A 26,907-nucleotide genomic window follows, 5' to 3' on the forward strand; every position below is an offset into this window, starting at 1 on the left:
AGATGCACGACTCAGCGTTCTTACCAAACACAATACCTGGACGGGCCTTTAGAGTTTATTAAAGACCCTTTCACATGTGTTGTCTTTTGAGCACCTAAACAACTCATTTTTCAGACAGGGAAACAGATTAGGAGAGGTTAAATGATTTATGCAGGTTCATACTTTCTGTTGGTGGATAGAGCTGGATCCTGACTTCAAGTTTCCTGGTTCCCTGGGCTTGTATTATATCCCTTCCTTTACGCCTCCGTACCTCCCACGCCACACTTTCCAAGCGTAAGGTATCTGCCAAGGGAGACGCCGGCCCTTCCGGGTCTCTGACCTGTGGATTGTGCTGAAGCTTAAAACAGACAGAGCCCTGGTTTGACACCCAACTCCCATTAATACACTTCCTTTTCTTCTAGTTTTTAACTTGCATTGCTTCTCCTAAACCAGCAGCTGCTTCTCTGGAAGTTAAAGTTTCAGGAACTCTTTTGCTCACTCACGTCCGGGGAGGTCATCCCCGTCACTCTGGAGGCAGCGGCCTGCGATGCAGTGTCTCCCGGGCAGCCTGTCACCTGGCTCAGTGGACCCGACCCTCTCAGAAATACTGCCTCCGAGGTGGCTATTAGCGATAGCAGTCTTTGCTGAGCTCTTAGTGTCCCAAGCACTGGTAAGCACTTTACAAGTCCTGTTTTCTGGATAATGAGTGAAGTCAGGCCACCTGCCCGAGCCCCCACTCCTCCAGAACCCTGTAAGGCCAGGACTCCAGCCCAGGCTGCCCAAGCCCAGTGCCTGTGCTCATGAGCTCTCGGCTGGGGACCTGGGACGGCTCACTGCACCGTTTCTCGACCATCAGCTTCTCGGTCTTGGCGGCACAGTCAGGTGTGTGGACGCCAGACCTGAAGGCTAGGAGGAGGGCCGACGAGGATGGGACCCGCACAACCTTCCCAAAGGCAGGGCCAGATGGAGTGGGTGTTTGGGTTTAGAGAAACCCCATTCTCAGGAATAAAAATAAACTTTAAAAATTGAGCGAGAAGGAGATAGCACACGCACCAAGCAGCCACACGGTGCCTCTCCGAGGTGGGGGGGGGGGTGGCTAGATCTCAGGAAGTGGGATCGTACATTCGTTAGCCGTGCTGTCTGCTGCCTGACAGCAGCCCTCTAAGGGTCTGTGAACAGGGGCTCCCACCGCTGTCTGCGGGGGTGCAGGAGGGTACAACCGATGAGACTCGCATCTGACTCTATGATCCAGAAAAAAGAACCCCGAGGAACTGAGTGTTCGCTGCCAAGATGGCAGACAGTGTGGCTGCCAGAGCAGGGCACAGAGGCATTAGGAAGTGCTTTGAAAAAGTAAGAAGTGGCTTTTCGTCTTGCTTCTTGGCAAAGCAGATCAGAGGGCTGCACCACTTCCTGCTGGTGGTTTCTCTGTGGCCCTGGGGCCTGCACGTGAGCTGTGCCCGCTGAGGGGAACTGGGCCGGGTGCATAAGATGGGCAGCTAACCCTACAGACAAGCCCTGCCTGGCGGGGGCTTGCCTTAGCTCCCTTCGGCCTCTGACATTCAGCCTCAGTGGCAGCAGAGCTGGCTTCTGCCTGGCCCTCTGACCTCTTTCTCAGAGAACTTTCCATACCTTTCTCGTTTGCCTTCATCCTTGGTGGTTGGGAAGCCCCCCTCCCGTGTCCGTGAGGATGTTGTGCGTGGCCACAGCGGGCATGTCAGGCAGTCCCTCTCCATTCCCCTCCTACCTCAGCCCCTAAGGCCAGGCCTAACCATGATGGTTAGAGGAGGCCATTTGAATATGAAGACCCGAAGCTCTTTACCCAGCACTCAAGCAGCACATTTTACTTTCCTTATTCAGATAGATACTGGAATGGTACTGTTAGCATTAGGGCTGTGTTTCCTATTAAATTTTTTTTAAAAAACCTGGTTTCACCAAGGAACAGTTCATCAGGACATTAGCATAAATCGCCAAGGAGCTTTAACCCAAAACAGCCAAGCAAACAAAACACATGTTCAAGTGCCAGGCTCTCTAAGAGTTGGAGGCACATGCCTCCGGGAGGATTCTGTCAACATGGGTGTGGCTCCGAGGATGGTCAGGAAGAGCTGTTCTCCCTCTGAACTTCTCTTTCTCTCCAAAATCCAGTCCCTAGGGTTGCCTGTCTCTGATAGGACATTAACCCATATTAAGAGGGCATTTCTTAATATAATTTAAAGAGATAATTATTAATACTGGGTATAGGACAATGCTGTGTATGTATAGAACACTGAAGCCTCAGACATGCATAAGGTATGATCTTATCCTTCAAGGACTTACAGTCTAGTGTGAATGATTAAGACAAGCACACAGTTGAACGTGGTGCCAGGAATAATGGCAGAGTAATCAGCGTCCAGTAAAGTCTTCTGATGTTTAAGGGAAGAAAAGCTCTATTTCTGTTTGGAAGGGAAAGTTGCCCAAAGACGACTAACATGCGAGCTGGACCTAGAAGGGCGAGCCTATTTGTATTGGCAGGAATGGAAGAAGAATCGGGCATCTCCAAGGAGAGGGGACAGCAGGGCAGACGCGTAGAATTGTGAACGACGGGTGACAGGGTTAAGTGGCCCACAGACTAGAGTGTAGCATGTGGGGAGAGTAGTGGAGGTACTCAGTGGAAGCCAGACTGGGGCGGTGTCGTAAAAAGGAGGTGTTTGGGCTGCCCTGTAGAAAAACCGATGTTTGTGGTGGTAGAGGGATGGTCAGGAGGAGGCTGGTGTGATGACCCAGGCAAGAGGTCAGTAGGGCTTTCACAGAAGTAGTGAGGCTGGAAAAAGAGGGACTGAAATGACCAGCATCGCAGAGGTAGATTCTTTACACTAAGGTGATGTGAAGCAAGGAGTAAGGAATGAGCTCACTTCCAGAAGATTAGGAAAATAGCACGGGAGAAGTGATGAATTTAGAATTGGACATGTTAAATGTTAGATGTTGGTTCACCATCCAGGGAAAGATACCTAGTAAACAGCTGGAACTATGGATCTGGAGCTGAAAAGGGCATTTTGGTAATTCTGTATGTAGAGGAGATATGGTTGAAGCCATGAAAATAGATGCTGTTGCCAATTAAGTGGGGAGAGAGAGAAGGTCAAGGACAAAAATGTAGATTGGAGGAGCCACGAAAGGAGTTTGGAGCAGCAGTTCACGTAAGAGAGGAGAGGACCAGGGTGGTACCCTGGGGGGCCCAGGAGCAGAGAGAAAGCGTCCACAGAGTGGACACCATCCGCCAGGTGCGAGGTTCCTGGAGGCCTTGGGAATGACTCTGACGTACGTCTAGGCTTGGGAGCATAGCTCTGTCAGATCACAGAGAAATGGAGGGAAAACAAAGAGGCACTGTGTTCCAGCCACCACCAGCATGTGGGGTTTTCTCCTAAGGGCATGATCCGCCCATAGGGAGGCTCCTATTTGCTGTTGGACTTAGGGCGGCCAGGCTGGCCCAGGCCCCCCTCAGCACCATCACCAGCTGGCTGGTCCTCGCTGTCACTCAGTGCCCCATCAAAGAAATGACAGCACTGGGAGAAACCTCGGTCTGCTGATCCTGTTTTGCTGTGTCTCCTCAGAGTCTGTCACAGGGAACTGCAGGGAGAGAAGTTCTCCAGGACAAGCAGTGGGGCCGCCAGACCACAGTGGACTTGGGTACCCAGCACGCCCCTCGGTCAGTGAGCACCACCGGCCCCGGGCCCTGCAGAGACACCACACGATCCAGAACAGCGACGATGCTTACGTATGTCCTCAGAAGTGGGATACCAGTCCTAACCTGCACACAGAACTCAGAACTACTCCCCCATTCTTCTTGGCCAGCAGCCAGCGCCCCCCGGGAACTGTGGGGGCATGTCTGTGACCCGCTGTCAGTCCCCACCTCCCACAGAACCCATGGAACCTCTGGTTGAGCAAGGCTGAGGGATCGGAGTAGGTGCTGTCAGCGCCTCTAGCCTCAGTCACTGAACTCCCTAAACCATATAAACTCACGCCCGGGCACATGAGCCCTCAGACGCCTGGTTCATTTCCTGGCAGCCACACTGCACTTCCGCAGACCACGGGAGCTCCTCTGGCTTATTAGCAAAGCTTTGCTTTCCAGGGCACATTCCTAGGGCAGCTCTGTTGGATTCAGTGGCAGCTAGCCACATGTAACTGTTCAAATTCAAATGCATTTAAAATGAAATAAAACTAAAAATTTAGTTTAGACATACTAGTCAGATTTCTAGTACTCAATAGCCGCTTGTGGCTAGTGGCTCTGTCTTGGATGGGGCAGGAACAGAACCTTCCACCCTTGTAAAGTGCACTGTCCTCAGACAGACTCCTCGCAGCACAGGGGCCTGGCCTGGGGAGGCCCGGGAGGTGCCAGGGGCATTTGCCCACCAGCAGTCACCATGCCTCCCCCCTCCCCCGCACCGCCTCCATGGTGGGCACTGGGAGGGCGCCCTCTGCCTAGGCTCTTCTAGAGGGAGGAGCTGTCACTTGCTGAGTGTGGCACATGTCTGGGTTCCTTACTTCTTCTCCTGATTGTTTTCTGCAGGTGCAGCTGGATAACTTGCCAGGAATGAGTCTCGTGGCTGGAAAGGCACTTAGTTCTGCCAGGATGTCAGACGCGGTTCTCAGTCAGGCCTCACTCATGGGAAGCCGGCAGTTCCAGGATGGAGAGGATGAAGGTAAGGGGCCAGACACACAGGGTGCCCCAGAGAGGTTCCCAGACGGGCCCCCACACCCTCTTCACCATGACTGCTCCCCTCTTCTGTGTAAAGCATTCGTGGGAAGCCACAGCATCCCCAAGGGGTTCTGGACACAAATCCCATTCCTCCTCCCCTCCTACCCCATGTGAGTGTGTAAAGGAGACGTGTTCTCGGTGAGTGCAGGCTGTCACATCTCTCTTCGTAATGCTTTGGTGAGATGCTCCTTAATAACTACTTTTCTGGTTCCGATTAGAGCATTGTGACCTAAGGGAATATTTCTGCCTCTTCTTAGAACCAGTAAAGGGAGGGAGGGCATCAGAATAGATAGAAAGCATAGGCCTTGGAACTGCCTGGTCCGCAGCAAGTCCTGGCTCTGCGCTGCGAGACTTCCCCCCCCAGACTTCCCAGGCGAGGGGGGCTCTTCCCTTTCTGAGCCCCAGGGTTGTCCTCTGCAAAGCGGCAGGAGCAATAGGGCCTGTATCTTAGGTTGAGCTGCGTGTGTTAAATGGCTTGGTGAGTTTCAAGTGCTTAAAGCAAGTTCTGGGACAGAGCATGCCAGTAACCAGTGTCTGCTCGCAGTAGAATTGTCTTCTCCCCGAAAAGGAAGGTCTTTCTCAAGGAGCAGGGCTCCATCTGCCCCCACACTACAGTGGTTAAGGTGGTTGATGGGCAGAAACAGGGAATGAAAAGGGGAAATCGCAGCACTTCGGGACCGCAGGGAGAATCCTGGCCCAGCCCACAGTCCCTCAGCACACGGAGGCCTGCTGCGAGCCGGCATTCAGGGCAGGAGGCGGGCAACGCCGGCGCTCTGACTTCTCTTCCTCCCCTCCCCTCTTGCCCACCTACCTGCCAGCTCCCTGCAGATCTCACCTGTCCTTTCTGGTCTTGCAGGGTGTGGGGAGAGTCTGGTGGGTCACGAGCACCCGGGCCTGCCTGATGGGAGCCAGCACGTCGGCTCCTCTTGCTATGCGTCCACATGCATCACAGACATTCTGCTCAGCTACAAGCACCCCGAGGTCTCCTTCAGCATGGAGCAGGCTGGCGTGTAACAGGAGTGCAGAGTGAGTAGCACCCTGGCCAGGCCCCAGTCGGCGCCAGCTCCCGCTGGGAGGTTCCTCTGTGCCACCACCGGCCCGTGAAGTCAACAGCGCGCCTCTTACCCTCGCTGTCCTTGTGTCTTTCTGCTCTGTCGTTAAGCACTGGGCTGATTGCTTTGGGGTGTAGGTAACCGGCGCGCGGAGGAAATGCTGGCACTGTGCCTTGGTTTAATGATGGGGGATAAGCCACATGTGTTCAGATACCACAGCTTTCATAGAGGCAGTGAGTGAGCCACGGCTTCAGGTCTGGCCAGGGTAATAAGGATAGGAGGCGTCCTGGAAATCGATCCCAAAGGATGACATCCAGCAAGAAAATGTGTCCAGCCGTGTTTTTAAGGCTGTGCTGCAAGTGGTAGACTATTCCAGGCAAGGGGAGCTATGTGATCAGAGGCAAGTGGCAGAAAGCAAACAGACCAGCATGGCTGGAGCGGTGCCTAAATGTACATAGCAGGTTGCTTTGGTTCTGTGACGAGCTCTTAGGCAGGAAGACGTGAAAGTTCAGCCATCCGGCAGACCCACGTCAGGGCCTCTGTGTGGCAGACCCTGTATGCCTGAGGTCAGGGGAGCCGGTTGCAGTTTTTGTTCTCACTTGGCCGTCTGAGTCTTTGCAGACTAACTCTCCCCCACTGCGCTCTGTTGCAGGGCCGTGTGGGAATGAGAAGGCGGGCCTTGCAGCATGGCGCCAGACTGCGCTGCCCTCCACCAGAGTGTCCTGGCCCCTTTCCTCGCCTTTGGCTCGTCAGTGTGCTGTTCTGGGCTCGAGGGGTTTTGCTGTGTTTGCTCATATGACCAAGTCACAAAGGGAAAAATGGGGTGTCCGTGCCGGCCGCCCTCTTGAGAGTGTGGTCGGCATCCAAGCGGTGGTATGTTGGCCTGGGTGTGCTGTTCTGGTTCTGTTGACGGGCGGTGTTTCCCTTGGGAGGTGATTCTCTCTCTCTCTCTCTCTCTCTCTCTCTCTCTCTCTCTCTCTCTCTCCCTCCCTCCCTCCCTCCCTCTCCCATCTTTCTTTTTTTGAAACAGATGAGCAAAGCAGTTAGACTTCCGAGGCCCGAGGCTCAGGAAGCCAGAGCCGTGTGCCGCCTCAGCCCCCCGCCCCCCGGCACAGCGCCCCGCCTTCCTCTGCGCTGCTCTCCCCCAGGGGCACGTTCTCAGGGGCAGCACCCTCTGGGACCTTAGAGGCTAGGGAAGGGGAGAGCGGCAGGGGTGATGGCCCTGGCACTCGGAGAGCAAAAACTGAGCATGGGAGACCCCAAGCCTGGGACCAGGGGAGGTCTTCACTGCCGGGATCCGCTGAAAAGCATGTCGAGCCCAGCCGAGGTCACATCAGCATGTCAGCGTGGAGGCTGAGCACGGCCGGCTAGACTGTCTCGTTGGGAGCCTTCTCTTTGGTGTCTAACTGGGCCCCCACCCCCCTTGTCACCTGGAAAGACGCCTTTACCGTCGTGCCAGTCCTACCCACGGACAGAACGCCCCCCGGCGCACTCCGCTGTCCCCTTTCATCCCTCCTCCCGCGTTTTGCTGTCGAGAGGATTGTCCTTGCGGCCCAGGCCCTGCTTTCCCTTTTCGGCCTCCGTATCCCAGGCGGGAAGAGCGGGAGGTTGTCTTGGGCCCCTGCCTGCCCTCACCTCTTCCTCCTCCCTGGGCATCCTCAGCCCCTGTTTTAATTCTTGATCATGTAGGAATTGTTTTTGGTAAATGTTGATATATTGTTATTATTATTATTGTTAATATTATTAATAAATGAAAACAAAAGGAGTTTTGTTTAAAAGAGAAACGTTTAACCAGATTCTGTTCTATTGGGATTGTGACTTGCACCTTTTGTTCGAAGTATTTTATTTAGACATGGTAATTGTAAACGTTCTGACTTGTGCCAGTGACAGACGGCGTGGGCGCCTCCCCAGCTGAAGCAGTGCACACGCTCTGGCTCGTTGGTGTCCTTCCCGTTACTTCTTTCACTGTTAGAAACCAAAGTCTTCTCCGCTGGCTTGGGGCTGCCAGGACCTGGGCATCTCCTCCGAGCTTCAAAAAAAGAAAGAGACGTTAAATATTGTGACTCTTGATCCCTTTATCTGGGAAGGGAGAGTAGAAGGTCCCCAGGCCCCTCCTAGCCTCTTGTCCTGAATCCACAGAGGAAAGCAGGTGCCCAGCATGGCCGTCCTGGGCGCTGCTCCCAGGAGCCCCCCGCAGCCCGTCCTTCTCGCTGACACAGCAGCTCAGCCCCTGCACCAGTATCCCGAGTGGATTTCTGCAATGCAAGAGCCTTTCTCGGGGTCTGGCCCATGTTCCCATGGTCCCCGGTCTCCCCCCTCGCTTGGTGGGCCACCAGCTACTCCCCAGGAGGCGGCTGCTGTTTGACTCCTCTGGACCTGTTCGAACCCTGACACCCCCACCGCCTCGCCCCCACGCACGCCTGGCCTGTTGTGTTTACATGGCACTGTACGACGGGAGAGCCGAGAGAGCCGACTGCCGTGGCCAGCAGCCGCCAGATGGCAGCCAGCGAGCCTCCTGACCGTGCCATCTTGAGAACTACACTTTGAAAAAAACCATTGCTTCGTATTGTAGTAGCCAACGTGCGCAGTGTATGTTGAATGTATATGAATATACTTTCCTATTTCTGTTCTTTGAAAGTGTCAGAAGTATTTTTCTTTCTCATTTATGTTGAACTAAAAAAGAATTAAAAAATCTCCAGACCCAGTTGCAGTGAGACCTTTAGTCCTTTTTTTGGTTGGGCACTCACAGCTCAGGGATCTAATCGGACAACAGGGGACCGTTAAGGTACACACCTGATCACGATCCCTTGTTGGTACATTATTTGCCTTGCGGTTCAGAGTCTGGTTGGGAGAAGCATCCGGGGGCTGGGAGCTGGGACGCTGGTGGCTGGAGTGGCCACCAGTGTCGGGTGGGGCTCTGAGCCACCCATTATCTCAGCCCACCTTGAGAAGCTAGCATTCTCTGGGAGCCTGCGTCCCCAGGCACCCAGTTGGACTCTGCCCCCTCAGAAGGGGACAACCAGGTTTGCTGAGTTGGATGGAAAACAGGTTCTTTGAAAGGGTATTTCTGGAGTAATAGGAGGTACTCAGAGACTAGGGCCTAATGACCGGGGCCTTTACGAGGCGACTCCAGTCAGCCCAGTGGTGTCTGGGTAAGTGTTAGCAGAGAGAGGGCGCTTTCCCTATAGCTCTGTTTCCCGACTCCCAGCCTCCAAAGCGGCCTCCAAAGGGTAGGGCGGAATTTCCAGCAAGGCCCCAGGTGTGGCTTAGAGATAGCTGATGGAAAGGTCTTCGATGAAGAAAGATTACTGAAGCTGGAAATACTGTGTTTGCAGAAAGAAGAGTGTGAGGAAGGAACTTACAAAAGCTTTTAAGACCACAGTGGACTAGAAAGTCGCTGTGGGTCTGCTGAGAACAGAAAAGAGTCTTCTCAACAAGGAAGGGTCTTCTAGAAATCTGAGTGCACATACTCCCATGGAAGGCTGGGTAAGTGTCTCTGGAACCAAACAGCGATATAACCAGATGCCTTCCAACAACTTGTAAAAGCCTTTTGCAATAGCTGCCACTCCCTCCTGACATCAGCCAGGGTGCCTTTGGGCCAGCGGAGGGTTGAGCTTCGAGAGCTCGGAGGGCGCCACCACCTGGATACAGACGCAAGCTCTGAGCTCTAGAGTAGAGAAGCCGTGCCTGCGGAGCCTGCCTCCATTTCCCTGACTTGGTGCTAGCCCTGCACTCCAGCTGGAAAGACTGAAGTCCAGAAGGCTGGGAGGCCTCCCGGGGAGCCGGGCCTCTGCCTGTGCCTTCACGGATGACCCCTGTCTTCACCCTGGTCTCCCAAGCAGGAACGCTGGAGAGAATTGTGCATTATGCCGCTTACAATGCCCTGCCCTAGGGTCTGAACTGGAGCTCCGTCTGTCACCAGGAGCTGCAACAAAACTGCCAGATAAGAGAGATAATGGGAGTGCCCCTCTCCCCTGCTCAGTCTGAACCATTCCAACCCCAAGTCTCCCGTCCCGACCCACACCACGTGCTCTCAGATGAAATGTTCTTGGCAGGGCCTGGGTTAGCCAAGGGCTCTGGAGTTCTGTCGCCTCCCGAGGCTCGCTCCTTCAGATGGCCCTCTGCTGTCCTGGCAGCCCTCCGTTTAGCATTCCAGTACCATTCACGGAACAAATCGTTTGAGTGTCGGTTATGTGCCAGGCCTAGCAGGGGACGGAGTTCTGCTGCTGACCAACCAGCATGGTATTGAGACGAATTGTGAAACGAGTCTAACCATTCTGAGCAAAGCCCCTCCTGTAGTCAGGTAGCGGCATTCCCACTGGCGACCCACTCCAGAAACAGGCACTGTGGAGGCCCCCGAGATCAGGGAGAGGGTGTTGGGACCAAGCCTACAGCCAGTCGGCTCCATGGGCACCCGACGCCTCTAACAGTGACTGGCCAGACCCTGAGTCTGATTCTGATGTGTGCCCGGTCGGTTGGTGGTAGTTTTTCCATGGGTCTCTGTCCAGAAAGACCCTTTCTCTCCAAAATACTAATAACAAGACCAGGGGCTTGGGCTAGGTTAAGCCAAATATCTTACACTGAAGCTGGCAGGCCAGTGAACAGGCATATTTCAACCTTCCTGCTGATGTCGCCAAACAGCACTCCCTGGCCCTGATACCTCAAAATCCCGAGCCAGCACCCTGAGGTGTCACTAAGCAGAGCCCAGGGTGCTGCCGGTGGCCAACAGGCAACTGTCAGACCTAGGAGCCCGTCTCCTGACTCCCAGTCCTGCCACTAGTCCAGCCAGTACTAAATACTGACGGCTGAAGGACGCAGAGGGTGCTTAGCAGCTCTGAGCGGCAGTCTTCCCACAGGTGGCACAGGAAGGCCTGGCTGCCAGCCTCACGGGGAGACACGATTCCACCGTGCAGGTGCCTCGGCCACCAACACACTATGCAAATGCTGGACGTGAGGCTTAGCCATGAGTCACTTCAGTCACAAACCACAGAGAAGAGCGAGCTAGTGGCAAGAGGCTTGGAGTCCAGCCAGCAAGCTTGTGAGAACCCCCAGGTGCTGGCTGGGCAAGTGTTATTGCCCAAAAGAAAGGACCCTCCTTTGGCCTGGGACCCCATGAGCTGCCCCAGCAGGCGCCCAGCTGCGGCCACTCTGAACAACAGGCAGGCTGCTCACTGAGGCTCCCCCTCTCCACACAGCCCGACGCACCTGGAGCTGGGCCTGTCCCGGAATGGCCTGCATGCCACAGCATCTGCCCAGCAGGCCCCGCAGAGGAAGAGGGATGCCCTGCCCTCCCTCACTTCCGCCTCCAGAAGCCGAGGTCTTAGCTTGGGTCTGGCAACACAGGTGTGTTTGGTGGAGCAAGGGGACAGAAGGCCGGGGACTGGGATGGGGGCGACAGGGCAGTCACTGTTTACTCAGCGCCAGGCACCTTGCAGGTTTGCCATACGTGTTCCTATTTAGTGCTTACAACCACACAAATGTATTATCTTGGTACAGTTCTAGAGGTTAAAAGTCCGAGATGTCACAGGGACTAAAACTGTGTCTCAAGAGCGGTGCTCCTGGAGGCTCCAGGGAAAGTCCGCCACTCCGCCTCTCCCAGCTCCTAGAAGCACCGCATGCCTTGGCCCATGGCCCCCTTCTGGCCCTCACTTCACTCTGACCTCTGCCTGTCCTGCCTCCTCCTCGTATATCTAAGGACCCCTCTGATGACACTGGCCCACCTGGAAAATCCAGGAAAATCACCCCATGTCAAGGTCCTTAAGATCACATCTGTAAAGACCCCTCTGTAAGAGTCACAGGTGAGGGAAACAGGGATGAGGACATGGACAGCTCGGGGGGACCAGACCCTGCCTGCCATGCATGTGATCCCCTACGAGGTGGTAGGTTCCCTCATTATCTTCACTCACCAGATAGGGAACCGAGCTGTGGGGCAGGCGGTTCAGTAACTTGCCCAGGGTCACACAGCTAATGAGTGGCAGAGCTGGGACTCAGACCTATCCAGCCACAAAGCCCTTTTATTTGAGGTGAAGGGCAGAGACAGACTTCAGTGGGAGAGGCCTGGGGCCCCACCGATCTCCAGGACTGGCAGGCAGCAGCACCGGGCTGGTTTTAGGGCGCTAGGGCGTTTCCTGGGTAGGTGGTGAGGGTCCACTTCTGCGCCACGTCTAAAGTCTAGAGGTGGGGTTCTAAGTCCAGCCCTGCCTGTAACTTGCTGCAGCACCAGAGACACTGGGCAAATTCCTTCCACTTTCCCCACCTTCCGCACCTGTAACCCTATCAGCCTGGACATTCACAGGTTCTGTGACTCAGGTCCCTCCCCGGTCAGCACTTACATTTACAGGATGTCATGGGGCCTTCCTGCAGCCCCTGCCTGTCTGGTCTCCTTGTGACTGACAGGAAACCGAGGCTCAGAGACCTTACATAGCCGGCCCACAAGCCTCTTCCAGGATTTTGCGAGTTGGAGGCAAAATGAAATGAGAAACCGGGTTTCCTGCCACCTCCTAGTCCGGAGGCCGTGCCCCCACCCCAGTGACCCCTCAGGGCCAGTACCTATTCTCACCTGTGTGCCATCAAATATTGGCACAGTTCTAGAGGGCAACACAAAATCTACATATCCAATTTAAGTGACTCATTTATTCTGAGAGATGCCCTATTGTGGCATTAAAACATCCTTTTTAAAGTGTGGGTCATGGTAGATGGTAGAGATTGGGGGACAGTGGTAATACTTTTACATGACAAATTAAAAGTTGGCAACTCTGGGTTGGTCCCTAGAGTTTGTTTTGAAATGTTAGCAGTCTCTGAAACTTGAAGTCTGGGAGCCACTGGGCACCCCCCACCAGGAAGCTCCCAGCCCCACAGGCGCCTTTCTTCCGCCTTTGTTGGAGAGGGGAAAGGCGGGTGTGAAGTAATCTCCTTGGAATGCGAGGGGACAGTGGGGCGGGACATCTCCTGGGTGGAGGGGTCCTGGCTGTCACTGGCCAGCTTGCATCTCTTGCTCCCTTCTGTCCTCTCCCTGGCTGCCCTGGCCCAGTTGGCACAATGGACAATGGTAGGCACGCATCCCCCAGGAGGAGGAGAGGATGATGCAGCTGACCCCAGCCCGGGGGACAGGCCTGCAGCCACCCCCCGACCCCCGCCTGATCCCTTGACCCCTGGCCCCGCAGCCCCCGCAGCCTCCTGTTTGCCCGCTCTGTTTGTCCACCCCAGGGACAGAGCTGATCCTTGAACTCTTAAGTTCCACATCGCCAGGGCCAGTGGACAGCGGCAAGGCCTGGGCTGGGCTTATCAGCCTCCCCGCCCAGCCCCTGCCTGGAGCCATAAATAGGCCAGGGAGCTCTGGCTGCCCAGCCTGCTGGAGACTCGAGGTAAGCGCTCCCCCCACCCTGCAAGCATGCGGTGCTCGGCCTCCGGTACCGGCTCCGGGCTGCGCCCCTTGCTGGGCTCTGGACACCGAGGCCCTTGCCCTCTCTGTGCCCCGCCGCCGCCTCCCCTGACTAGAACGAGGGAGGCGCGGGCCCGAGGCCCACCCCACTCAGCCAGGCCCCTCTTCTGCAGGCCGTCCTTGCCCCTTCAGGATGAAGACCGTGGTGCTGACCCTGGCCGTGCTCTTCCTCACGGGTAGGTGGCTGCCGGGCCTCTGGGGGTCCTCCTCCCTAGGCCGCTGTGACCCACCCTCCTGGGCACAGGGACCAGACTGCCTGCTCGGCCCCTCTGCCTACCCTCTGCCTGCCATTTCAGCCCAGAGCCAGCCTGACCTGGGTCTGCCCTCCCACCCACAGGGAGCCAGGCTCGGCACTTCTGGCAGCACGATGAACCCCGGTCATCCTGGGATCAAGTGAAGGATTTAGCCACCGTGTATGTGGACGCAATCAAGGATGGCGGCAGAGAATATGTGGCCCAGTTTGAAGCCTCTGCCTTGGGAAAACAGCTAAAGTAAGGGCCCAGCCTGGGGCTTCGGGCAGGGGCTGCCGGTCCTTGGGGGGGGCAGAGAGGCCTGTAGGAAGAAGCCAGACTGGCCGAATTCCTAGGAAGGCCTGGATGGAAAACAGAAATGGGATCCCCAAGCAGGGTCTCAGCCGCCAACCCGGGACAGATGCGGCTGCCCAGTCAGGAACCGCAGCTCCGATGCCTGCGAGTGCACCCAGCTACTGCCCATTCTGCCACCTCCTCTGCTCCTGTCCAGCCACCAGGACAGCTGCCTCAGAGAGGGGAATGGGCCGGAAGCATAGGGACAAGGTCCCTAAGGTCCCTAAAAGGCCCAGCTTTGGGGACGGATGAGGTGGCACCAAATGCAGTGCATGTCTCTCTTGCTCCTGGGATGCGGTGGTGGACGGGGCGCTGGGGGGGAGGGGGGCCGAGGGGTGGGGCGCTGGGCCTGCAGCTCCAGGGTGTCCGGGGCGCCTGGGAGGCCAGCCCCGAACCCCTTCCTCTCTCCCCCCTGCAGCCTGAAACTCCTGGACAACTGGGACAGCTTGAGCAGCACGCTCAACAAGGTGAGTGAACAGATAGGCCCGGTGACCCAGGAGTTCTGGGTAAAACTGGAGAAGGAGTTGGAGGAGCTGAAGCAGGAGCTGGACAAGGACCTGGAGGAGGTGAGGCAGAAGGTGCAGCCCTACCTAGACGACTTCGAGAAGAAGTGGCAGGAGGAGGTGGAGATCTACCGGCAGAAGGTGGCGCCGCTGGGCGAGGAGCTGCGCGAGGGCGCGCGCCAGAAGCTGATAGAGGTGCACGAGAAGCTGAAGCCCGTGGGCGAGGAGCTGCGCGACCGCGTGCGCGCCCACGTGGACACCCTGCGCACGCAGCTGGCACCCTACAGCGACACGATGCGGGAGCGCCTGGCCGAGCGGCTGCAGGCGCTCAAGGAGGACGGCGGCGCCAGCCTGGCCGAGTACCACGCCAAGGCCACGGAGCACCTGACGGCGCTCAGCGAGAAGGCCAAGCCCGCGCTGGAGGACCTGCGCCAGGGCCTGCTGCCCGTGCTGGAGAGCCTCAAGGTGGGCTTCCTGCACGCGCTGGACGAGGCCTCCAAGCAGCTGACCGCCCAGTGAGGCGCCCGCGCGCGCCCCGGGACCCAGGGGCCCACTCCGCCGGCTCCCCCTTTCGACCCCTGGTTTCGTAGAATAAACCTTTCCAAAGCGGGGTGCATGTGTTGGGTTGTATGTTTTTGAAAGCTTCGGTTTTCATTTTTTAGAGAATGAATAGTCCTCCAAACCCTGTAAATTCTCTGCTGGGAGAGTGGCAGCAGGGTGCGGGCCAGGGGAGGGGGCGCCCAGGCCAGGGTGCGGGGACCGCCCCGCTGACTTGCCAGCAGCGTGCCGACTCTGACCCTGGGCCTCTCGGGGCCTCGACTGATGGGGAGGGCCTGTCAGACGGGCTTACGAGTGAGGCACTGGAGTCCCTTTCCCTGAGGAAGGGCCAACAGCAAAGAAACCAAGGACCAGGCAAAGCAACAGATGATCCAAAGCAAGGTGGCTGGTGACGGTCAGACAAGGACTGCAGCCCAGTCTGAGGAGGGCGGCTGTGCTGGGAGACGGGGTCTCTGTCCCCAGAAGTGGTCACCGGGCCGAGGACAGGAGCCTCCCCCAGCCCTCTGGCTCTTGACCGGCCGGCGTGGGCCTCGAGGAGCCGCTGGCACCGGAAGGAGTTGGGCAGGTTCAAACGAGGAGCTTGGCGCTTGCCCCTTCCTCCTTTATTAATAACAGAAACGCTTCAGCACTTCCCTCCTTTCCTCACAAGGGCAGCACGCCTCTTCCCACACGGCCCCTTCCACCCGCCCACCACCCCAGGGCTCCAAGCCCTGCCACCCCCTCTTTCCGCCAGCTCCTAGCTCTGGTTGGAGTCAGAGAAATAGTCACTACCTCTTGCAGGTAAACTAGCACACTTTTATTTCCACGATGCTTTCACATGCATCATCCCACGGATCCTTCCCCAGATCCTCAGACTGCCACGAAAGCCAGGCATGGATGAGGAAGCCGAAGTGAGGATGCCAAGTTGCTTGCCCAGGTTCAAGAGCAGGATGGGCCAGGTAGCTCTTTTTAGACCCATCTGCCACTAGGCATCCATGATTTTTAAAAACTGTGAGGCCAGGCACTCAGCTTCCTATGGGTGTGCACACCCCCTCCTCACTCAGGTACGCAACACCCCCACGTGCGTGCACGTGGCTTCAAGATCCCCAGGGCGGCGCAATGTGTTCCCAGAGCCTTCCTGCCTCTGCAGTGACTTTGGCCCCTGGGGCCAACCTCCAGATAAGCCACCCCTCCTGCATCACCGGCGCCTCAACAACTCTTGGATAAAGGAGCAGGCTTTTCAGCTCCTAACCATTGGGAGCTGCAGCAAACAGGGGTCAAGCCCAGATCGGGCAAGAACACTTTCCAGGTGTGGATGCTGGGATCCCCGGCCCAGCTGGGCCAGAAGAGAAACCCAGGTGGATTTCCAGAGAGGGAGCACGCGTCTCCAGGTGGGGCTGGGTGCAGTAAAGCCGCCACATCTGCCAAGGAGCCCTCTGCAGCGCCTGGCATGAAGCTGGTTTCTGTGTCAGCTGAGCAGAATACCGGCCGCTGACTTGGGCTTGAGGTCCAGCTCTGCCATTTGCTGACCCTGTGACACTGGGCAGATGCTTTCACCTTTCTGAGCCTCTGTTTTTTCACTGGAAGAGTGGGGGGTCTACTCAAGTAGTCTGTGGTTCTGGAACTTTGACGTGAGCATCTGTTGGGTGGTGGGGACACAAGGGGAGCAGCCTCTGTTGGGTGACCTTGGGTTCCTTCTTTTTTCCCAGGACACTGATCCCCTACTCCAATCCTTGTCCCAAAGGGACAATCTGCTCAGCCGATAGCAACAGTGACACCCACTCACCAGGCACCTTTGGTGTGCCAGGTGCTGTGTGCCATCTCATTTCATTCATTCATTCAACAAAGCTGCAATGGTGGGGGGATTGTTGTGCCAACTTTACAGATAAGAAACTGAGGCTGGTATTAAGTGATGGGGCGGGGGGGTCAAGCCCAGAGCCCAGTTGTATCTTATTCCAGAATTACCCCATCAGCCTCCTTCCCTCAAGGGTGGTGGGAGGGTCAGGCGGCCTCGGTAGTGCAAGTCACACACACAGTCTCAACTCCGATAAAATGCCAGGCACAGTGCCCGCCACAGAGCACATGGTCAAGTCAGATTGCACAGCTTTTGATAGTTTATCCAAGTAATATTGTCAACCTATTATCCTGTTTGCTCTTCCACACAAACCTGACAAGGCAGGTGGGGCAGGTGAGGTTATTCTACCCTCCAGGTGAAGAGACTCAGACCCAGGCATCACCCAGACGCTAACCACAGGCTAGGGCTCGGCCGCAGGCCTGCCCCAGTCAGAGTCAGTCCAGTGCCCACCCACAGGACAGCTACGGCCCACTGCTGTGCACAGACATGCATGGCATGTGCCAGATGTCCCACTCAGGGCAGCTTCTCATGCAGCTTTATTGGGAGGACAGCATGCCCGGGGCTGGGCTGGGTCTGGGGCAGGGTGGGGGGGCACTGAGAACGCTGTCCCTTTGAAACGGACTTGGGGGCAGCTCTAGGGGCTGCAGGGCGGCTGGGCAGGCGGGCTTGTGGGGTGGAGGTCTTAGGCAGCCTCAGAGGCTGGGGCTGGTGAGGCCTCAGTCGGATCCCAGAACCCCGAGAACTTGTCCGTAATGGCACCCCAGTAGTCCTTCAGGGAGCTGAAGCTGTCGCTCATCCATCCCCTGGAGTGACATCAGGAGGGGAAGGCGGGGAAGGTGGGTGGGAGCTTGCTGTGGGGGCAGCAGTCCTGGGCCACCATATCCCGCTGCCCTACCACCACCCCTACCTCGCCCAGCAAGGCCCCGAGACCTGGGGCAGGAACCCCTTGCAGCCACCACCCCAGGCCAGAGAGACGCCGAAGGCACTGATGGGACCCTCGCCCAAGAGCAGCCTGTGTCCCTCCCAGCCTGGGGCAGGCTGAGGAGCAGTGACTGAGTGTGGGGCCAGGGCCTTCGGTCTGTTCTAGGCAGATCTCTCTCGACGCCTGGGAGTCCTACAACCTGGTGGCTCTGAGTGGGTGGGTGGGGCAGAAGGAAGCAGCCTCCCATTTGGAAACTCATTGGAGGATTGAAGCTGTGTGATCTGGGGCAGGTCACTTAACCTCTGGGAGCCTCAATTTTCTTCTGCAAAATGGGGAAAATAAAGCCTATTCCACGGCAGCGCCTGAGGACCAAGAATATTTGTGAATGCCTCTGAAGGGTAAGTGCCAGGCGAGGATGTGGTGGCCGGGATGGGGAAGGGGGGTGGGGAGAGGCGAAGCTCTCGGGGCAGAAACACACACACCCCAGGCCAAAAGTGGGTGAGCGGAGCCTCCCCAGCTTAATCCCTAGCCAGAGATCAGGGGGCTGTGGGAGAGGAGGCTAAAAGGGGCTTCCTTAGGGCCACGGCCACCTTGGGGGAAAAGAGGGACGGCAGTGCGGATGGAGAAGAGGCTGGGGTGGGAGGGACGCAGCCCGCCGGTGCCGCTCCAGGGAAGGCCTGTGTGGGAACCCCGTTTCCAGAGCGGACGCGGAGGCTGAGGGGGCACGGGCCCTGGGTGCCCAGGCAGGGGCTGTGAAAGCTGAGGGAGCCGGCGCCAGGTGGGCGGGGAAGGGAGGGCGTACCTGGCCTGCTGGGCCACCTGGGACTCCTTCACACTGCTCAGCGCGTCCTTGGCTGTTTGGGTGGCGTGTTGCATGTAGTCCTGCATGTAGCCCAGAAGGGAGGCGTCTTCAGCCTCCGAAACTCCTGTGAAGAGAGCAGAGCTGAGTGGGTGGATCAGCCCTGGGGGGCTCTTGGGTCCTGCCCAGCCATCGATCAGGGCGGGGATCCCTGAGGCTCCCCTTATGGGTCCGCAGGCAGACGGCTGTCCCTAGCCCAGTCCCCACAGGCTGCTTACGGGCAGAGGCCAGGAGCACCAGGAGGGCAGCGACAAGGAGGACCCGAGGCTGCATGGCACCTTCGTTCCTGCAGGGGAGGGTCCAGTGAGGGCGACCCCAGGCCCCAAGCCCCCTGCCCTCTGCAGAGATGGTGTGGCCTCTGAGCTGGGTCGAACCAGGAGGAGAAAGGACATCCCCCCTCGCTAACATGGGGAGAGAGGGGCTCCCAGACGGGGGGGGGGGGCTCCAGGTGCGGCAAGAGGGGGGACGGGATGAGCAGAAACCCCAGCAGACTAGGAACTACAACGCACAGGTTCTGGCCTGGTTTCAGCCACTAACACGCTGTGTGACTTGGGGTAGATTCCTGCGCGCCAGGCCTCAGGGTTTCTGTCTGCAGTTGGATGGGTGTCTAAGGCTTCTTCTAGTCCTAACAGGCGCAGAATGAGGGGAAAGCATGCAGATTTGGAGCCACCTCCAGCCCCAGCTCTGCCACTGCACTCTGTAGCTTCAGGCAGTGACCTGCCCCGTGGGCCTCGGTTTCCCCCAGGGTGCCATCGGAGCTGGGAGGCTGCTCATTAAGCCCTAAAGCCTGCTTGGCTCTAGCAGCTCCCCTCCAGGCTTTGCGGCAGGGCTGGGCCGGGACCCTCCCCTGCGACCCCTCCCCTGCCCTTCTCCATCCCTCTCTCCTCCCCCCAACTCCCCAGGGTACGTTACCTGGAGCAGCAGCTTCTTGGGATGAACTGAGCGGGTAGGCAAGAGGGTTCTGACCTGTTTTATATTGTCCCCAGGGCAGCGGGCACCGAGGGCCCAGTGAGCCGGGCAAAGGTCACCTATTGATCAGTCTAGACCAGGGCTTGAGGCAGGGTGGCCAGATCAGCCAGGCCTGCCGGGAGAGTTGGGAAATCTCTAAGAGGCTTCAGGTGCCCACATGCTCTCCTGCCACCCCTAGAGCCCAGAGGGGCTCAGGAACTGGAGAGACCCCATTTCTTTTGAGCAGCCTGGCTCCCCAGGATGAGGCTGGTGAGATGGGGCAGGGGGTTAGGGGAGGCCTCTGGCCTTCAGGGCCCTCCCTCCCGGCCCCCAGGCCCTGAAAACAGCCTGGATGGGGTGGAAGGCGGGGTGGAAGGTGGGGTGGGGTGAGAGGCAGATGGGCTTCTTCAGCTTGGGAACTCCCCAGGGGCTTGGGATGGGGGTGTCCTGACTGAGGTCACTGGCGGCCTGTGGGCAGAGGCCTGTGACGAAGGGGTGGCACAGGTGCGTTGACACAGCCCCCCTCCTAGCATCGCCATCCCTGGGCTCCGATCCAGGGTGCCGCTTACTCAGGAGCCTCCCCAAGCTGAGCCCAGGGCAGAGGTTGGTAGTAGAAGGGCAGAGGCCATTCCGAGCCGAAGGCCTTTGTCCTACCCCTTGTACCCTTGCCCTCTGGACCCACTGATAACGCTGCCTGTGGCAGGAGCTGCGGCCCCCCCCCCAAACCGTAGCTGGGATTGGGTCCCAGCCCAGAGCACCTCTCCCTCTGGCCTCAGGGTCCTTGGCATGCAGGCAGCAGCCCTCATGGCCGCTGGCTGGGCAGCAGCAGGGAGGAGCCGCGGCTGTGGGGAGGCCAGTCTGGGGGGCGAGGGCACACAGGGTGCAGGGGCAGCTGGCTGCCCAGAAGAGGCCTGGCCCCTTTTTGGGGTGCACTGTTCCCTGGGCCTACAATGGGCACCAGAGCCTGGATGGCAGGATCAGGGGACTGTCTTTAGGACTCCCGAGAAACCCTAGGTTTAAATGATGGCTTTGGCACTTGCTCATGTGACCCAGGGCCTGAGAGCTCACATCTGAGAGACTCAATTTTCTCCTCTGTAAAATGGGTAGGATACCAATGCACCGGAGTTGTGGTGAAAAGCAAATGAGTTAAGTACAAAGTGGTGGTCCATGGAGGGGCTCGACACATCCTTCTCCCTCCCCACAAACACCTCGTCCTTCCCTGGACAGCACGACCAGATGGCAGGAGGAGACTCCAATGTAGAAACTGGACTTTTGGCAGGCAGCCATCCCTCAGGAAGGAGCAGCCAACCCCACAGTGTGAAATCAGGGGCCTGAGAACGTGGTCTGGCCCTCCTCTCAGAATTCTTCATCCCTAGCTGAGACTTGAAATTTCTTTATTAGAGATTCATTCCTGTGACTTACAACTTTTATTCTGTTAAAATGCAAATAGTAAGATTCCTGGGAAGTAGATATTAATAACCCCATTTTACAAAGAAACCTAAGGCTCGCAGGGGTAGAGACGTACCCAAGGGCACACAGCCCATCAGTGGTTGCTGGGAGCCAGAATCCAGACTTTCAAACACCTACACTGGTGCCACAGAGCTGAGAGATGAGACCCTCGGAAATGTATCCGTCACTCACACCTCAGAGTAAACCAGTTTCCCATCTCTTCCTGAGCACAGACTTTGGGGATGGGTGGGGGAGGGAAGGAAGGTTATCAGGAGGTCACTGGAGGATTTGAGCATTTGGGAAGGTGGTGAGCAACCGTGCCCACCTCCCCCTTTGGTCCCAGCCTGTTCTCAGCCCAGAGGTGATGTCGCAGTGGGAGTCCCGGGCATGCTGTGAGGCCTGGCCTTTCTCCCAAAGGGCTTGGCCCATCTGAGGGCCTGAACCCCTCCTGGCGGCCCCAGCTGGGGCTCTGCAGGGACTGTCTCGGCCGGGACCCACCCGGCGGCCGGCCTAAGCCGCCTCCCCTCCCTTATTCTCCTTCTTCCTACCACGGCTTCCCTGGCCTGAGGGCCCTGCTCTGGGCTCTGACTGCAGGCCGACTCTAAGGAGGGTCCAGTGGTGGGTGGGGAGGATGGAGAGGAGACCTGGCCACTGAGGCTGGGACTCTGGGGTTGGGCTGGCTCTGCTACCTGTGTCTGAGTGAGGCTCAGGGCATGAGCCTCGGGGATCCCCACTGCTGCACGAGGTGGGTGGGTGGCCCTGACTGGGTTCACCGGGCCTCTTCACTCTGGCGGTTCCTCCTACTGTCTCACTCAGATCCGGCCTCTTACAGCAGGAGCTGCCCCCCTGTAGTTCCGACCTGGGAGGGGGCCAGTTGGGAGTATATGTGGGGACACGTGTCCCTGTGACTTGCCTGTCCCTGTCTAGTCCTGAGCTCTCCCCTCCTGACTCTGAGCTCTGGGCTGGCCCCTGGCTTGATCCCCATGGGTGGACAGGAGAGCAGCTGTAGGTAATGCAGGGCTACCAGCCTCACTGCCTTGTTGACCATCAGGTCTGGCAGCAGGACAGACAAGGAGACTGAGGCTCAGGGAGGGACATGACTCACCCACCGCCACACAGGCCTTTGCACCCACCAGTGTGGCCATCCCCTGACTCACAGGGCCAGGTCCTGCTGGAGACACATGCCAAGGAGAGCCAGCTGGGGGCAGAGTCTGCTCTTACCGGCAGCAGCACGAACCCTCTAAGGCTGGGTGCAGGGTCTCCCATTCTCTGCTGACCTCAGCACAAACCCACTCACAGACTGGTACCAAACATGCCCACAGTCCTCAGGAAACACATGCGTTCGTCAGTGGCACCCCACTCACCACATGGGAGGCAGCCCACCCACCTTGTGGCTGTGGGTACCCACATAGGCCTATGCCAGTCCCTAGGCCACATGCCTTAGCCTTGAGCCCACAGATGGCTAAAGTACTTGCACACCTATGTGAATCTGTTCATGTCCTGGCGGGTGCTCTGAGACGTGTTCCGATAGACACAGACACTCCCCTGTGTGTACGCCCGGCAACCTCTGAACCTGCCACATGCTGATGGCACCTGCTGCTGAGACTGAATCCAGGAGGTCAAACTACAGCTGAGGCATCCTTCGTGACTCATTGCCCTCCTCATCACTGGTGGGGATAAGGGGTGGGAGCGCTAGCGCTGGCCTTTGCACCCAGCCCAGGCTGGACTGTGCCCGGATGCTGGGTTGGTGTTGCAGGGGGAAGCCTTTGGGGGTAAAACATGGCTAACGCTTGGCAAGCACTCGCTATGTGCCAGGCACTGTTCCCAGCATCACACAGATTATCTCATGGAGCCCTCACAGCCCAGGAAGCAGGTACTATTCTCTGCCGCATGGAGGCAGCTAAGGCTCAGAGAAGTTAAGAGACTTGCCCAAGGGCACACAGACAGTAAGTGGGCAGCCCAGACACAAATCCAAGGAGTCTGACTCCAGAATCTGAACCCCTAACAACACTGTGAGATGCTACAGGTTGCTCCAGAGAGGTGTAGCTCCCTGACACGGGGGGTGACCATGGGCACTGCAGGGGAGTGGGACCCTGCAGAAGGAATGCAAGCATCAGAAAGCCCTTCAGCTGTTTTCAAAGCCACGGACCTCACGTGCCTTCTGGTATATGAAAAAGTGAGACATGTAAGTCAGGGCTGGCAACAGTGGTCTAATCTGATGGCAGGAGCCAGGAGCCTGCCTGTGTGCCGGGCACTCCCCTCATGGAGGGGAGCAGATAGTGGAGTCGGGTGGGTGGACATCGTCCCATAGCACTAGGGTGGTGAGGTCCCACCGAGGGGCCCAAGCTGGCAGGCCGTGCCATCTGCTTGGTGGATGTCCTTCTGTGACTGTGTGCGTGTTCATTTGTAGAGAATGTTAGAAGTCCAAGCAGAAGGCCTTCTGGGCACTACCACCATCTCTCCGTCCAGCCGTGGGTGGTCCCCTGAGAGCCTCAGGTCCTGCGCCTCATCAGAAGGTGACTGCTCCTGCCCCGGGAGTGTGGCTTGGGGGACGGTGGGTAGGACCAGGCCGGCCCCGCCTGACACCCCCAGAGGGCTGGGGCCAACCACCACTCTTACTGGAGGGGTAAGCACTCTACTGCACTGCCTGCTTTGGTCCAAGTCAGGAAAACAACATTATCACTGATGCCAGCAGCATTGTTCAGTGCCTCCTCTGTGACAGGCCCTATACTGCTCCTTTCATAAGCAACATCCCATTTAAAATACCCAACAAGGCCATTTTTCAAAGGAGAAATTGAGATTCAAGCTAGGCCAAGCTGAATCCCTAGACCGAGGTAGCACAGCCTGGCAATGCTCACTTACAATTAACCCCTTCAATGCAGGGCCCTGCCCATCTGCCCACCCGCCCAAAGGCTGCAAGGGCCTCCTCTTCTGGGTGCATCTTGATGAGAGCCCCGGATTTTAGCTCACTGCCCCCACCTGTGGCTCTGGGCGTCCCAGACCAGGGTCTGGTGCTCTGAGATGAAGTTGGGGGTCTGTGTGTGTGGGGGGGAGGACTCTCTCCCCTGTGCCAGATAGAGGAGGTGTGAACTCTGCCCCCCGCACCTCCCCCACACCTGGTACAGACCAAGAGGTGCCAGCAGGGCCTCTGGGGCATCAGTCTGGGGCTCCGGAGTCCCCTAGGCCTCTTTTCTCCCAGCTTGCGGCTGCCCCGCCCTCCCTTCAGTACTGGGTGGGGCACAAGCTCAGAATAGCTGCTTCCCAAGCCCCAGTCTGCTGTCAGCTTCCACGTTGTCTTCGAGTCATGAAAGTCCAAGAGGTGTCCCGGGACTGTGTCACCTTCCAGCGTGGAGTCACACTGCAAAGGGAGGTGGGGCGGGCAGCCTCGCAGGGGGTTTAAATGTCTGTCTGACTCTGAACTTGAGTCAGTTGGATAGACAGGGGCACAGCCTGAGAACCTCTTCTCCGGCCCCTCTGATTCCAAGAAGGATCCAAGGATTCAGGGCAGCATAACATTCTTCCAGCCCAACAAGGAGCCCAGAATGTTCCTGAGGACTGTGGTCCTGACGCTGGCCCTCGTGGCTGTCACCAGTAAGTAAGCTGCCCTTGGATGGGGCTCACAGGCAGGACCCATCTGCTGTACCGGGTGCGGGAGGGCGGAGAGTCCAGGGCCAAGGCAAGAGGGCAGACTCCGAGGGCCTGTCATCCCCAGCTGGGACGAGCTACCCAGTTGCCGCCTGGCTCACAGGAGGGCTGGCTGACTGCAGCAGCAGGCCCAAGGGCAGGGGTGCCCTACCAGCGCTAGGCACACCCCTGTGGCTTCTAGCTGGCCAAGTGCAGAGGGGGAGGTCAGTGGTTGGGTGCCCCCACCATTACAGGGGCTGCAGCTCTGGGCTGGTGCGCGGAGGCAAGGAGGGAGGCTGTTCTCAAGAACTGCTTTGTCTCCTGCCCAGGTGCTGAACCTGAGGTCAGTGCTGACCAGGTGGCCACTGTGGTGTGGGACTACTTCAGCCAGCTGAGTGACAATGCCAAGGAGGCTGTGGAGCACCTCCAGAAGTCGGAGCTCACCCAACAGCTCAAGTAAGAGGGGCTTCTTAAAGGCCGTGCAATGCTTCGGCAAGGGTTGAGCTCAGTTCACAATGCCCTGCCTCTAACTCAGGGGGTGTCCCTGAGGTCACCGGGATCCAGGTGTGCAACCAGGGAGGCTGGACTGAATAATCCCTAAGGCATCTTCCTGCTCTAATTTTCTAGAGTGTGATCTGTGGCTACATCTTAGCACAGCAGCTCATGGAAGGCAGGAAGAGAGGGAAATGTGTGAGCTGTGTTCTCGCACATTCTAGAAGGACAGGCCCCTGTGTAGTCGTGGGCAGGGAGGTGGGGATATATGGGGAGCCTGTGAGGATGGGCACATGCAAGGAAACCAGGACCTTGTGCTGCTGGAAGAGCCTGGCAGAGGTGTGGGCATAACATCCTGCTAGAGCGTGTGACTGACGTCACAGCACTCCTGAGCTGGGGGGGGGGCTTCAAAGTCCACCTGTCTTGCTTTATAGATACGGAGGGGAGAGCAAGCTACTCCAGGTCACGTAATAGGTACATAATGTGATTCAAGCCCAGGGGGAGATTCAGAGATAAAATCTGATGTAACAGCTGGGTGTTACAGCCATTCTTCCAAGTCATAATCCAATCCACCGGGAAAAGAGGGGTGAACTCAGTGCCCTGAACACTCACCGCTCCTAGGCCGCGTGTGTAAGAGGAGATGAGGGCCTGGCACGCCATGCCCAGTGTAATGGTGGCCCCTCGTGTCCGTCCCCCACAGCGCCCTCTTCCAGGACAAAGTTGGGGAGGTGAACGCCTACACCGAAGGCCTGCAGAAGCAGCTGGTGCCCTTCGCCACAGAGCTGCACGAACGCCTGGCCAGGGATTCGGAGAAGCTGAAGGAGGAGATTGGCAAGGAGCTGGAGGAGCTGCGGGCTCGGCTGCTGCCCCACGCCAACGAGGTGAGCCAGCAGATCGGGGACAACGTGCGTGAGCTGAAGCAGCGCCTGGGGCCCTACGCGGACGAGCTGCGCGCCCAGGTCAACACGCAGGCCGAGCAGCTGCGGCGCCGGCTGAGCCCCTACGCGCAGCGCATGGAGACCGTGGTGCGCGAGAACGTGGGCTCCCTGCAGGCCTCCCTGACGCCCTACGCCGACGAGCTCAAGGCCCAGATCGACCAGAACGTGGAGGAGCTCAAGAAGCAGCTCACACCCTACGCTGAGGAGCTCAAGGTGAAGATCGACCAGAACGTGGAGGAGCTGCGCCGCGGCCTGGCGCCCTACGCGAAGGACGTCCAGGAGAAGCTCAACCACCAGCTCGAGGGCCTGGCCTTCCAGATGAAGAAGAACGCCGAGCAGCTGAAGGCCAGCATCGCCGGCCGTGCCGACGAGCTGCGGCAGAGGCTGGTGCCCGTGGCGGAGGAGGTGCGCCACAAGCTGAAGGGCAACACCGAGGGGCTGCAGAGGTCGCTGGCCGAGCTGAGCGGCCACCTGGACCAGCAGGTGGAGGAGTTCCGCCGCAGCGTGGGGCCCTACGGCGAGACCTTCAACAGGGCCTTGGTGCAGCAGGTGGAGGAGCTCAGGCAGAAGCTGGGCCCCTACGCGGGGGACGTGGAGAGCCACCTGAGCTTCCTGGAGAAGGATATGAGGGACAAGGTCAACTCCTTCTTCAGCGCCCTCCAGGAGAAAGAGGGCCAAGACAAGCCCGTTCCCGAGCTCCAGCAGCCTCCCACCCCCCAGGAGAGCTGAGCTGCCCCTGCAGCTCACGCCCCACCTTGGACACCTGCCCCACCCGGCCACCTGTCTGTCTGTCGGTCCCAAAGCAGTTCTTGTACAAGCTTGAGGACGCATGTCCAGTGGAAAGTGACACGACCTCTTGCTACTCAATAAAGCTGAAGAACTAGCCCAGGCTGGTGCCAGAGTTGTGGGGCCTGAGCTGGGGATGAGAGCAGAACTTGGCAAAGCGTAGCAGGGGCTGCAGGGCGTGCTCTGAGGGACACCAAGCACTGGGGACA

General features: G+C 58.0%; 4 protein-coding genes across 11 annotated transcripts in view; 3 read left to right on the forward strand and 1 right to left on the reverse strand.

Annotated features, from left to right (window-relative positions):
• The window catches only part of SIK3 (SIK family kinase 3), a 224,424-nt gene extending 215,960 nt beyond the window's left edge, over window positions 1-8,464 (forward strand). For 5 of the 7 annotated variants that reach the window (XM_073239742.1, XM_073239745.1, XM_073239744.1 and 2 more), the window contains 4 exons: window positions 3,564-3,727; window positions 4,520-4,652; window positions 5,565-5,734; window positions 6,413-8,464. In XM_073239742.1, the coding sequence (XP_073095843.1) occupies window positions 3,564-3,727; window positions 4,520-4,652; window positions 5,565-5,722 (455 nt within the window). In that variant the 3' untranslated portion in view covers window positions 5,723-5,734; window positions 6,413-8,464. The remainder of the gene's footprint in view (window positions 1-3,563; window positions 3,728-4,519; window positions 4,653-5,564; window positions 5,735-6,412) is intronic. The other 2 variants (XR_012132740.1, XM_073239743.1) reach the window with 2 other exon arrangements.
• Window positions 8,465-13,045: 4,581 nt separating this feature from the next.
• APOA1 (apolipoprotein A1) lies at window positions 13,046-14,899 on the forward strand. The gene is made up of 4 exons (XM_017654115.3): window positions 13,046-13,124; window positions 13,315-13,377; window positions 13,539-13,692; window positions 14,204-14,899. The coding sequence occupies exons 2-4, from the start codon at window positions 13,335-13,337 to the stop codon at window positions 14,805-14,807; spliced, it is 801 nt and encodes a 266-aa protein (XP_017509604.2). The 5' UTR covers window positions 13,046-13,124; window positions 13,315-13,334; the 3' UTR covers window positions 14,808-14,899.
• Window positions 14,900-16,916: 2,017 nt separating this feature from the next.
• Window positions 16,917-19,519, reverse strand: APOC3 (apolipoprotein C3). Of its 2 annotated transcripts, XM_017654122.3 has the most exons (5): window positions 19,374-19,519; window positions 18,971-19,086; window positions 18,680-18,747; window positions 18,405-18,528; window positions 16,917-17,483 (listed from the first exon to the last, which is right to left on the reverse strand). In XM_017654122.3, the coding sequence occupies exons 3-5, from the start codon at window positions 18,732-18,734 to the stop codon at window positions 17,363-17,365; spliced, it is 300 nt and encodes a 99-aa protein (XP_017509611.2). In that variant the 5' UTR covers window positions 18,735-18,747; window positions 18,971-19,086; window positions 19,374-19,519; the 3' UTR covers window positions 16,917-17,362. The 2 variants fall into 2 exon arrangements, with proteins under 2 accessions (XP_017509611.2, XP_017509610.2); XM_017654121.3 differs by lacking the exon at window positions 18,971-19,086 and having other exon boundaries at window positions 19,374-19,465.
• Window positions 19,520-20,844: 1,325 nt separating this feature from the next.
• APOA4 (apolipoprotein A4) lies at window positions 20,845-26,798 on the forward strand. Its single transcript, XM_017654114.3, has 3 exons — window positions 20,845-24,449; window positions 24,812-24,938; window positions 25,675-26,798. Exons 1-3 carry the CDS (start codon window positions 24,401-24,403, stop codon window positions 26,639-26,641), a joined length of 1,143 nt encoding a protein of 380 aa, XP_017509603.3. The 5' UTR covers window positions 20,845-24,400; the 3' UTR covers window positions 26,642-26,798.
• The last annotated feature ends 109 nt before the right edge of the window (window positions 26,799-26,907 follow it).

Source organism: Manis javanica, chromosome 6 (assembly GCF_040802235.1).
Source record: "Manis javanica isolate MJ-LG chromosome 6, MJ_LKY, whole genome shotgun sequence".
NCBI lineage: Eukaryota > Metazoa > Chordata > Mammalia > Pholidota > Manidae > Manis > Manis javanica.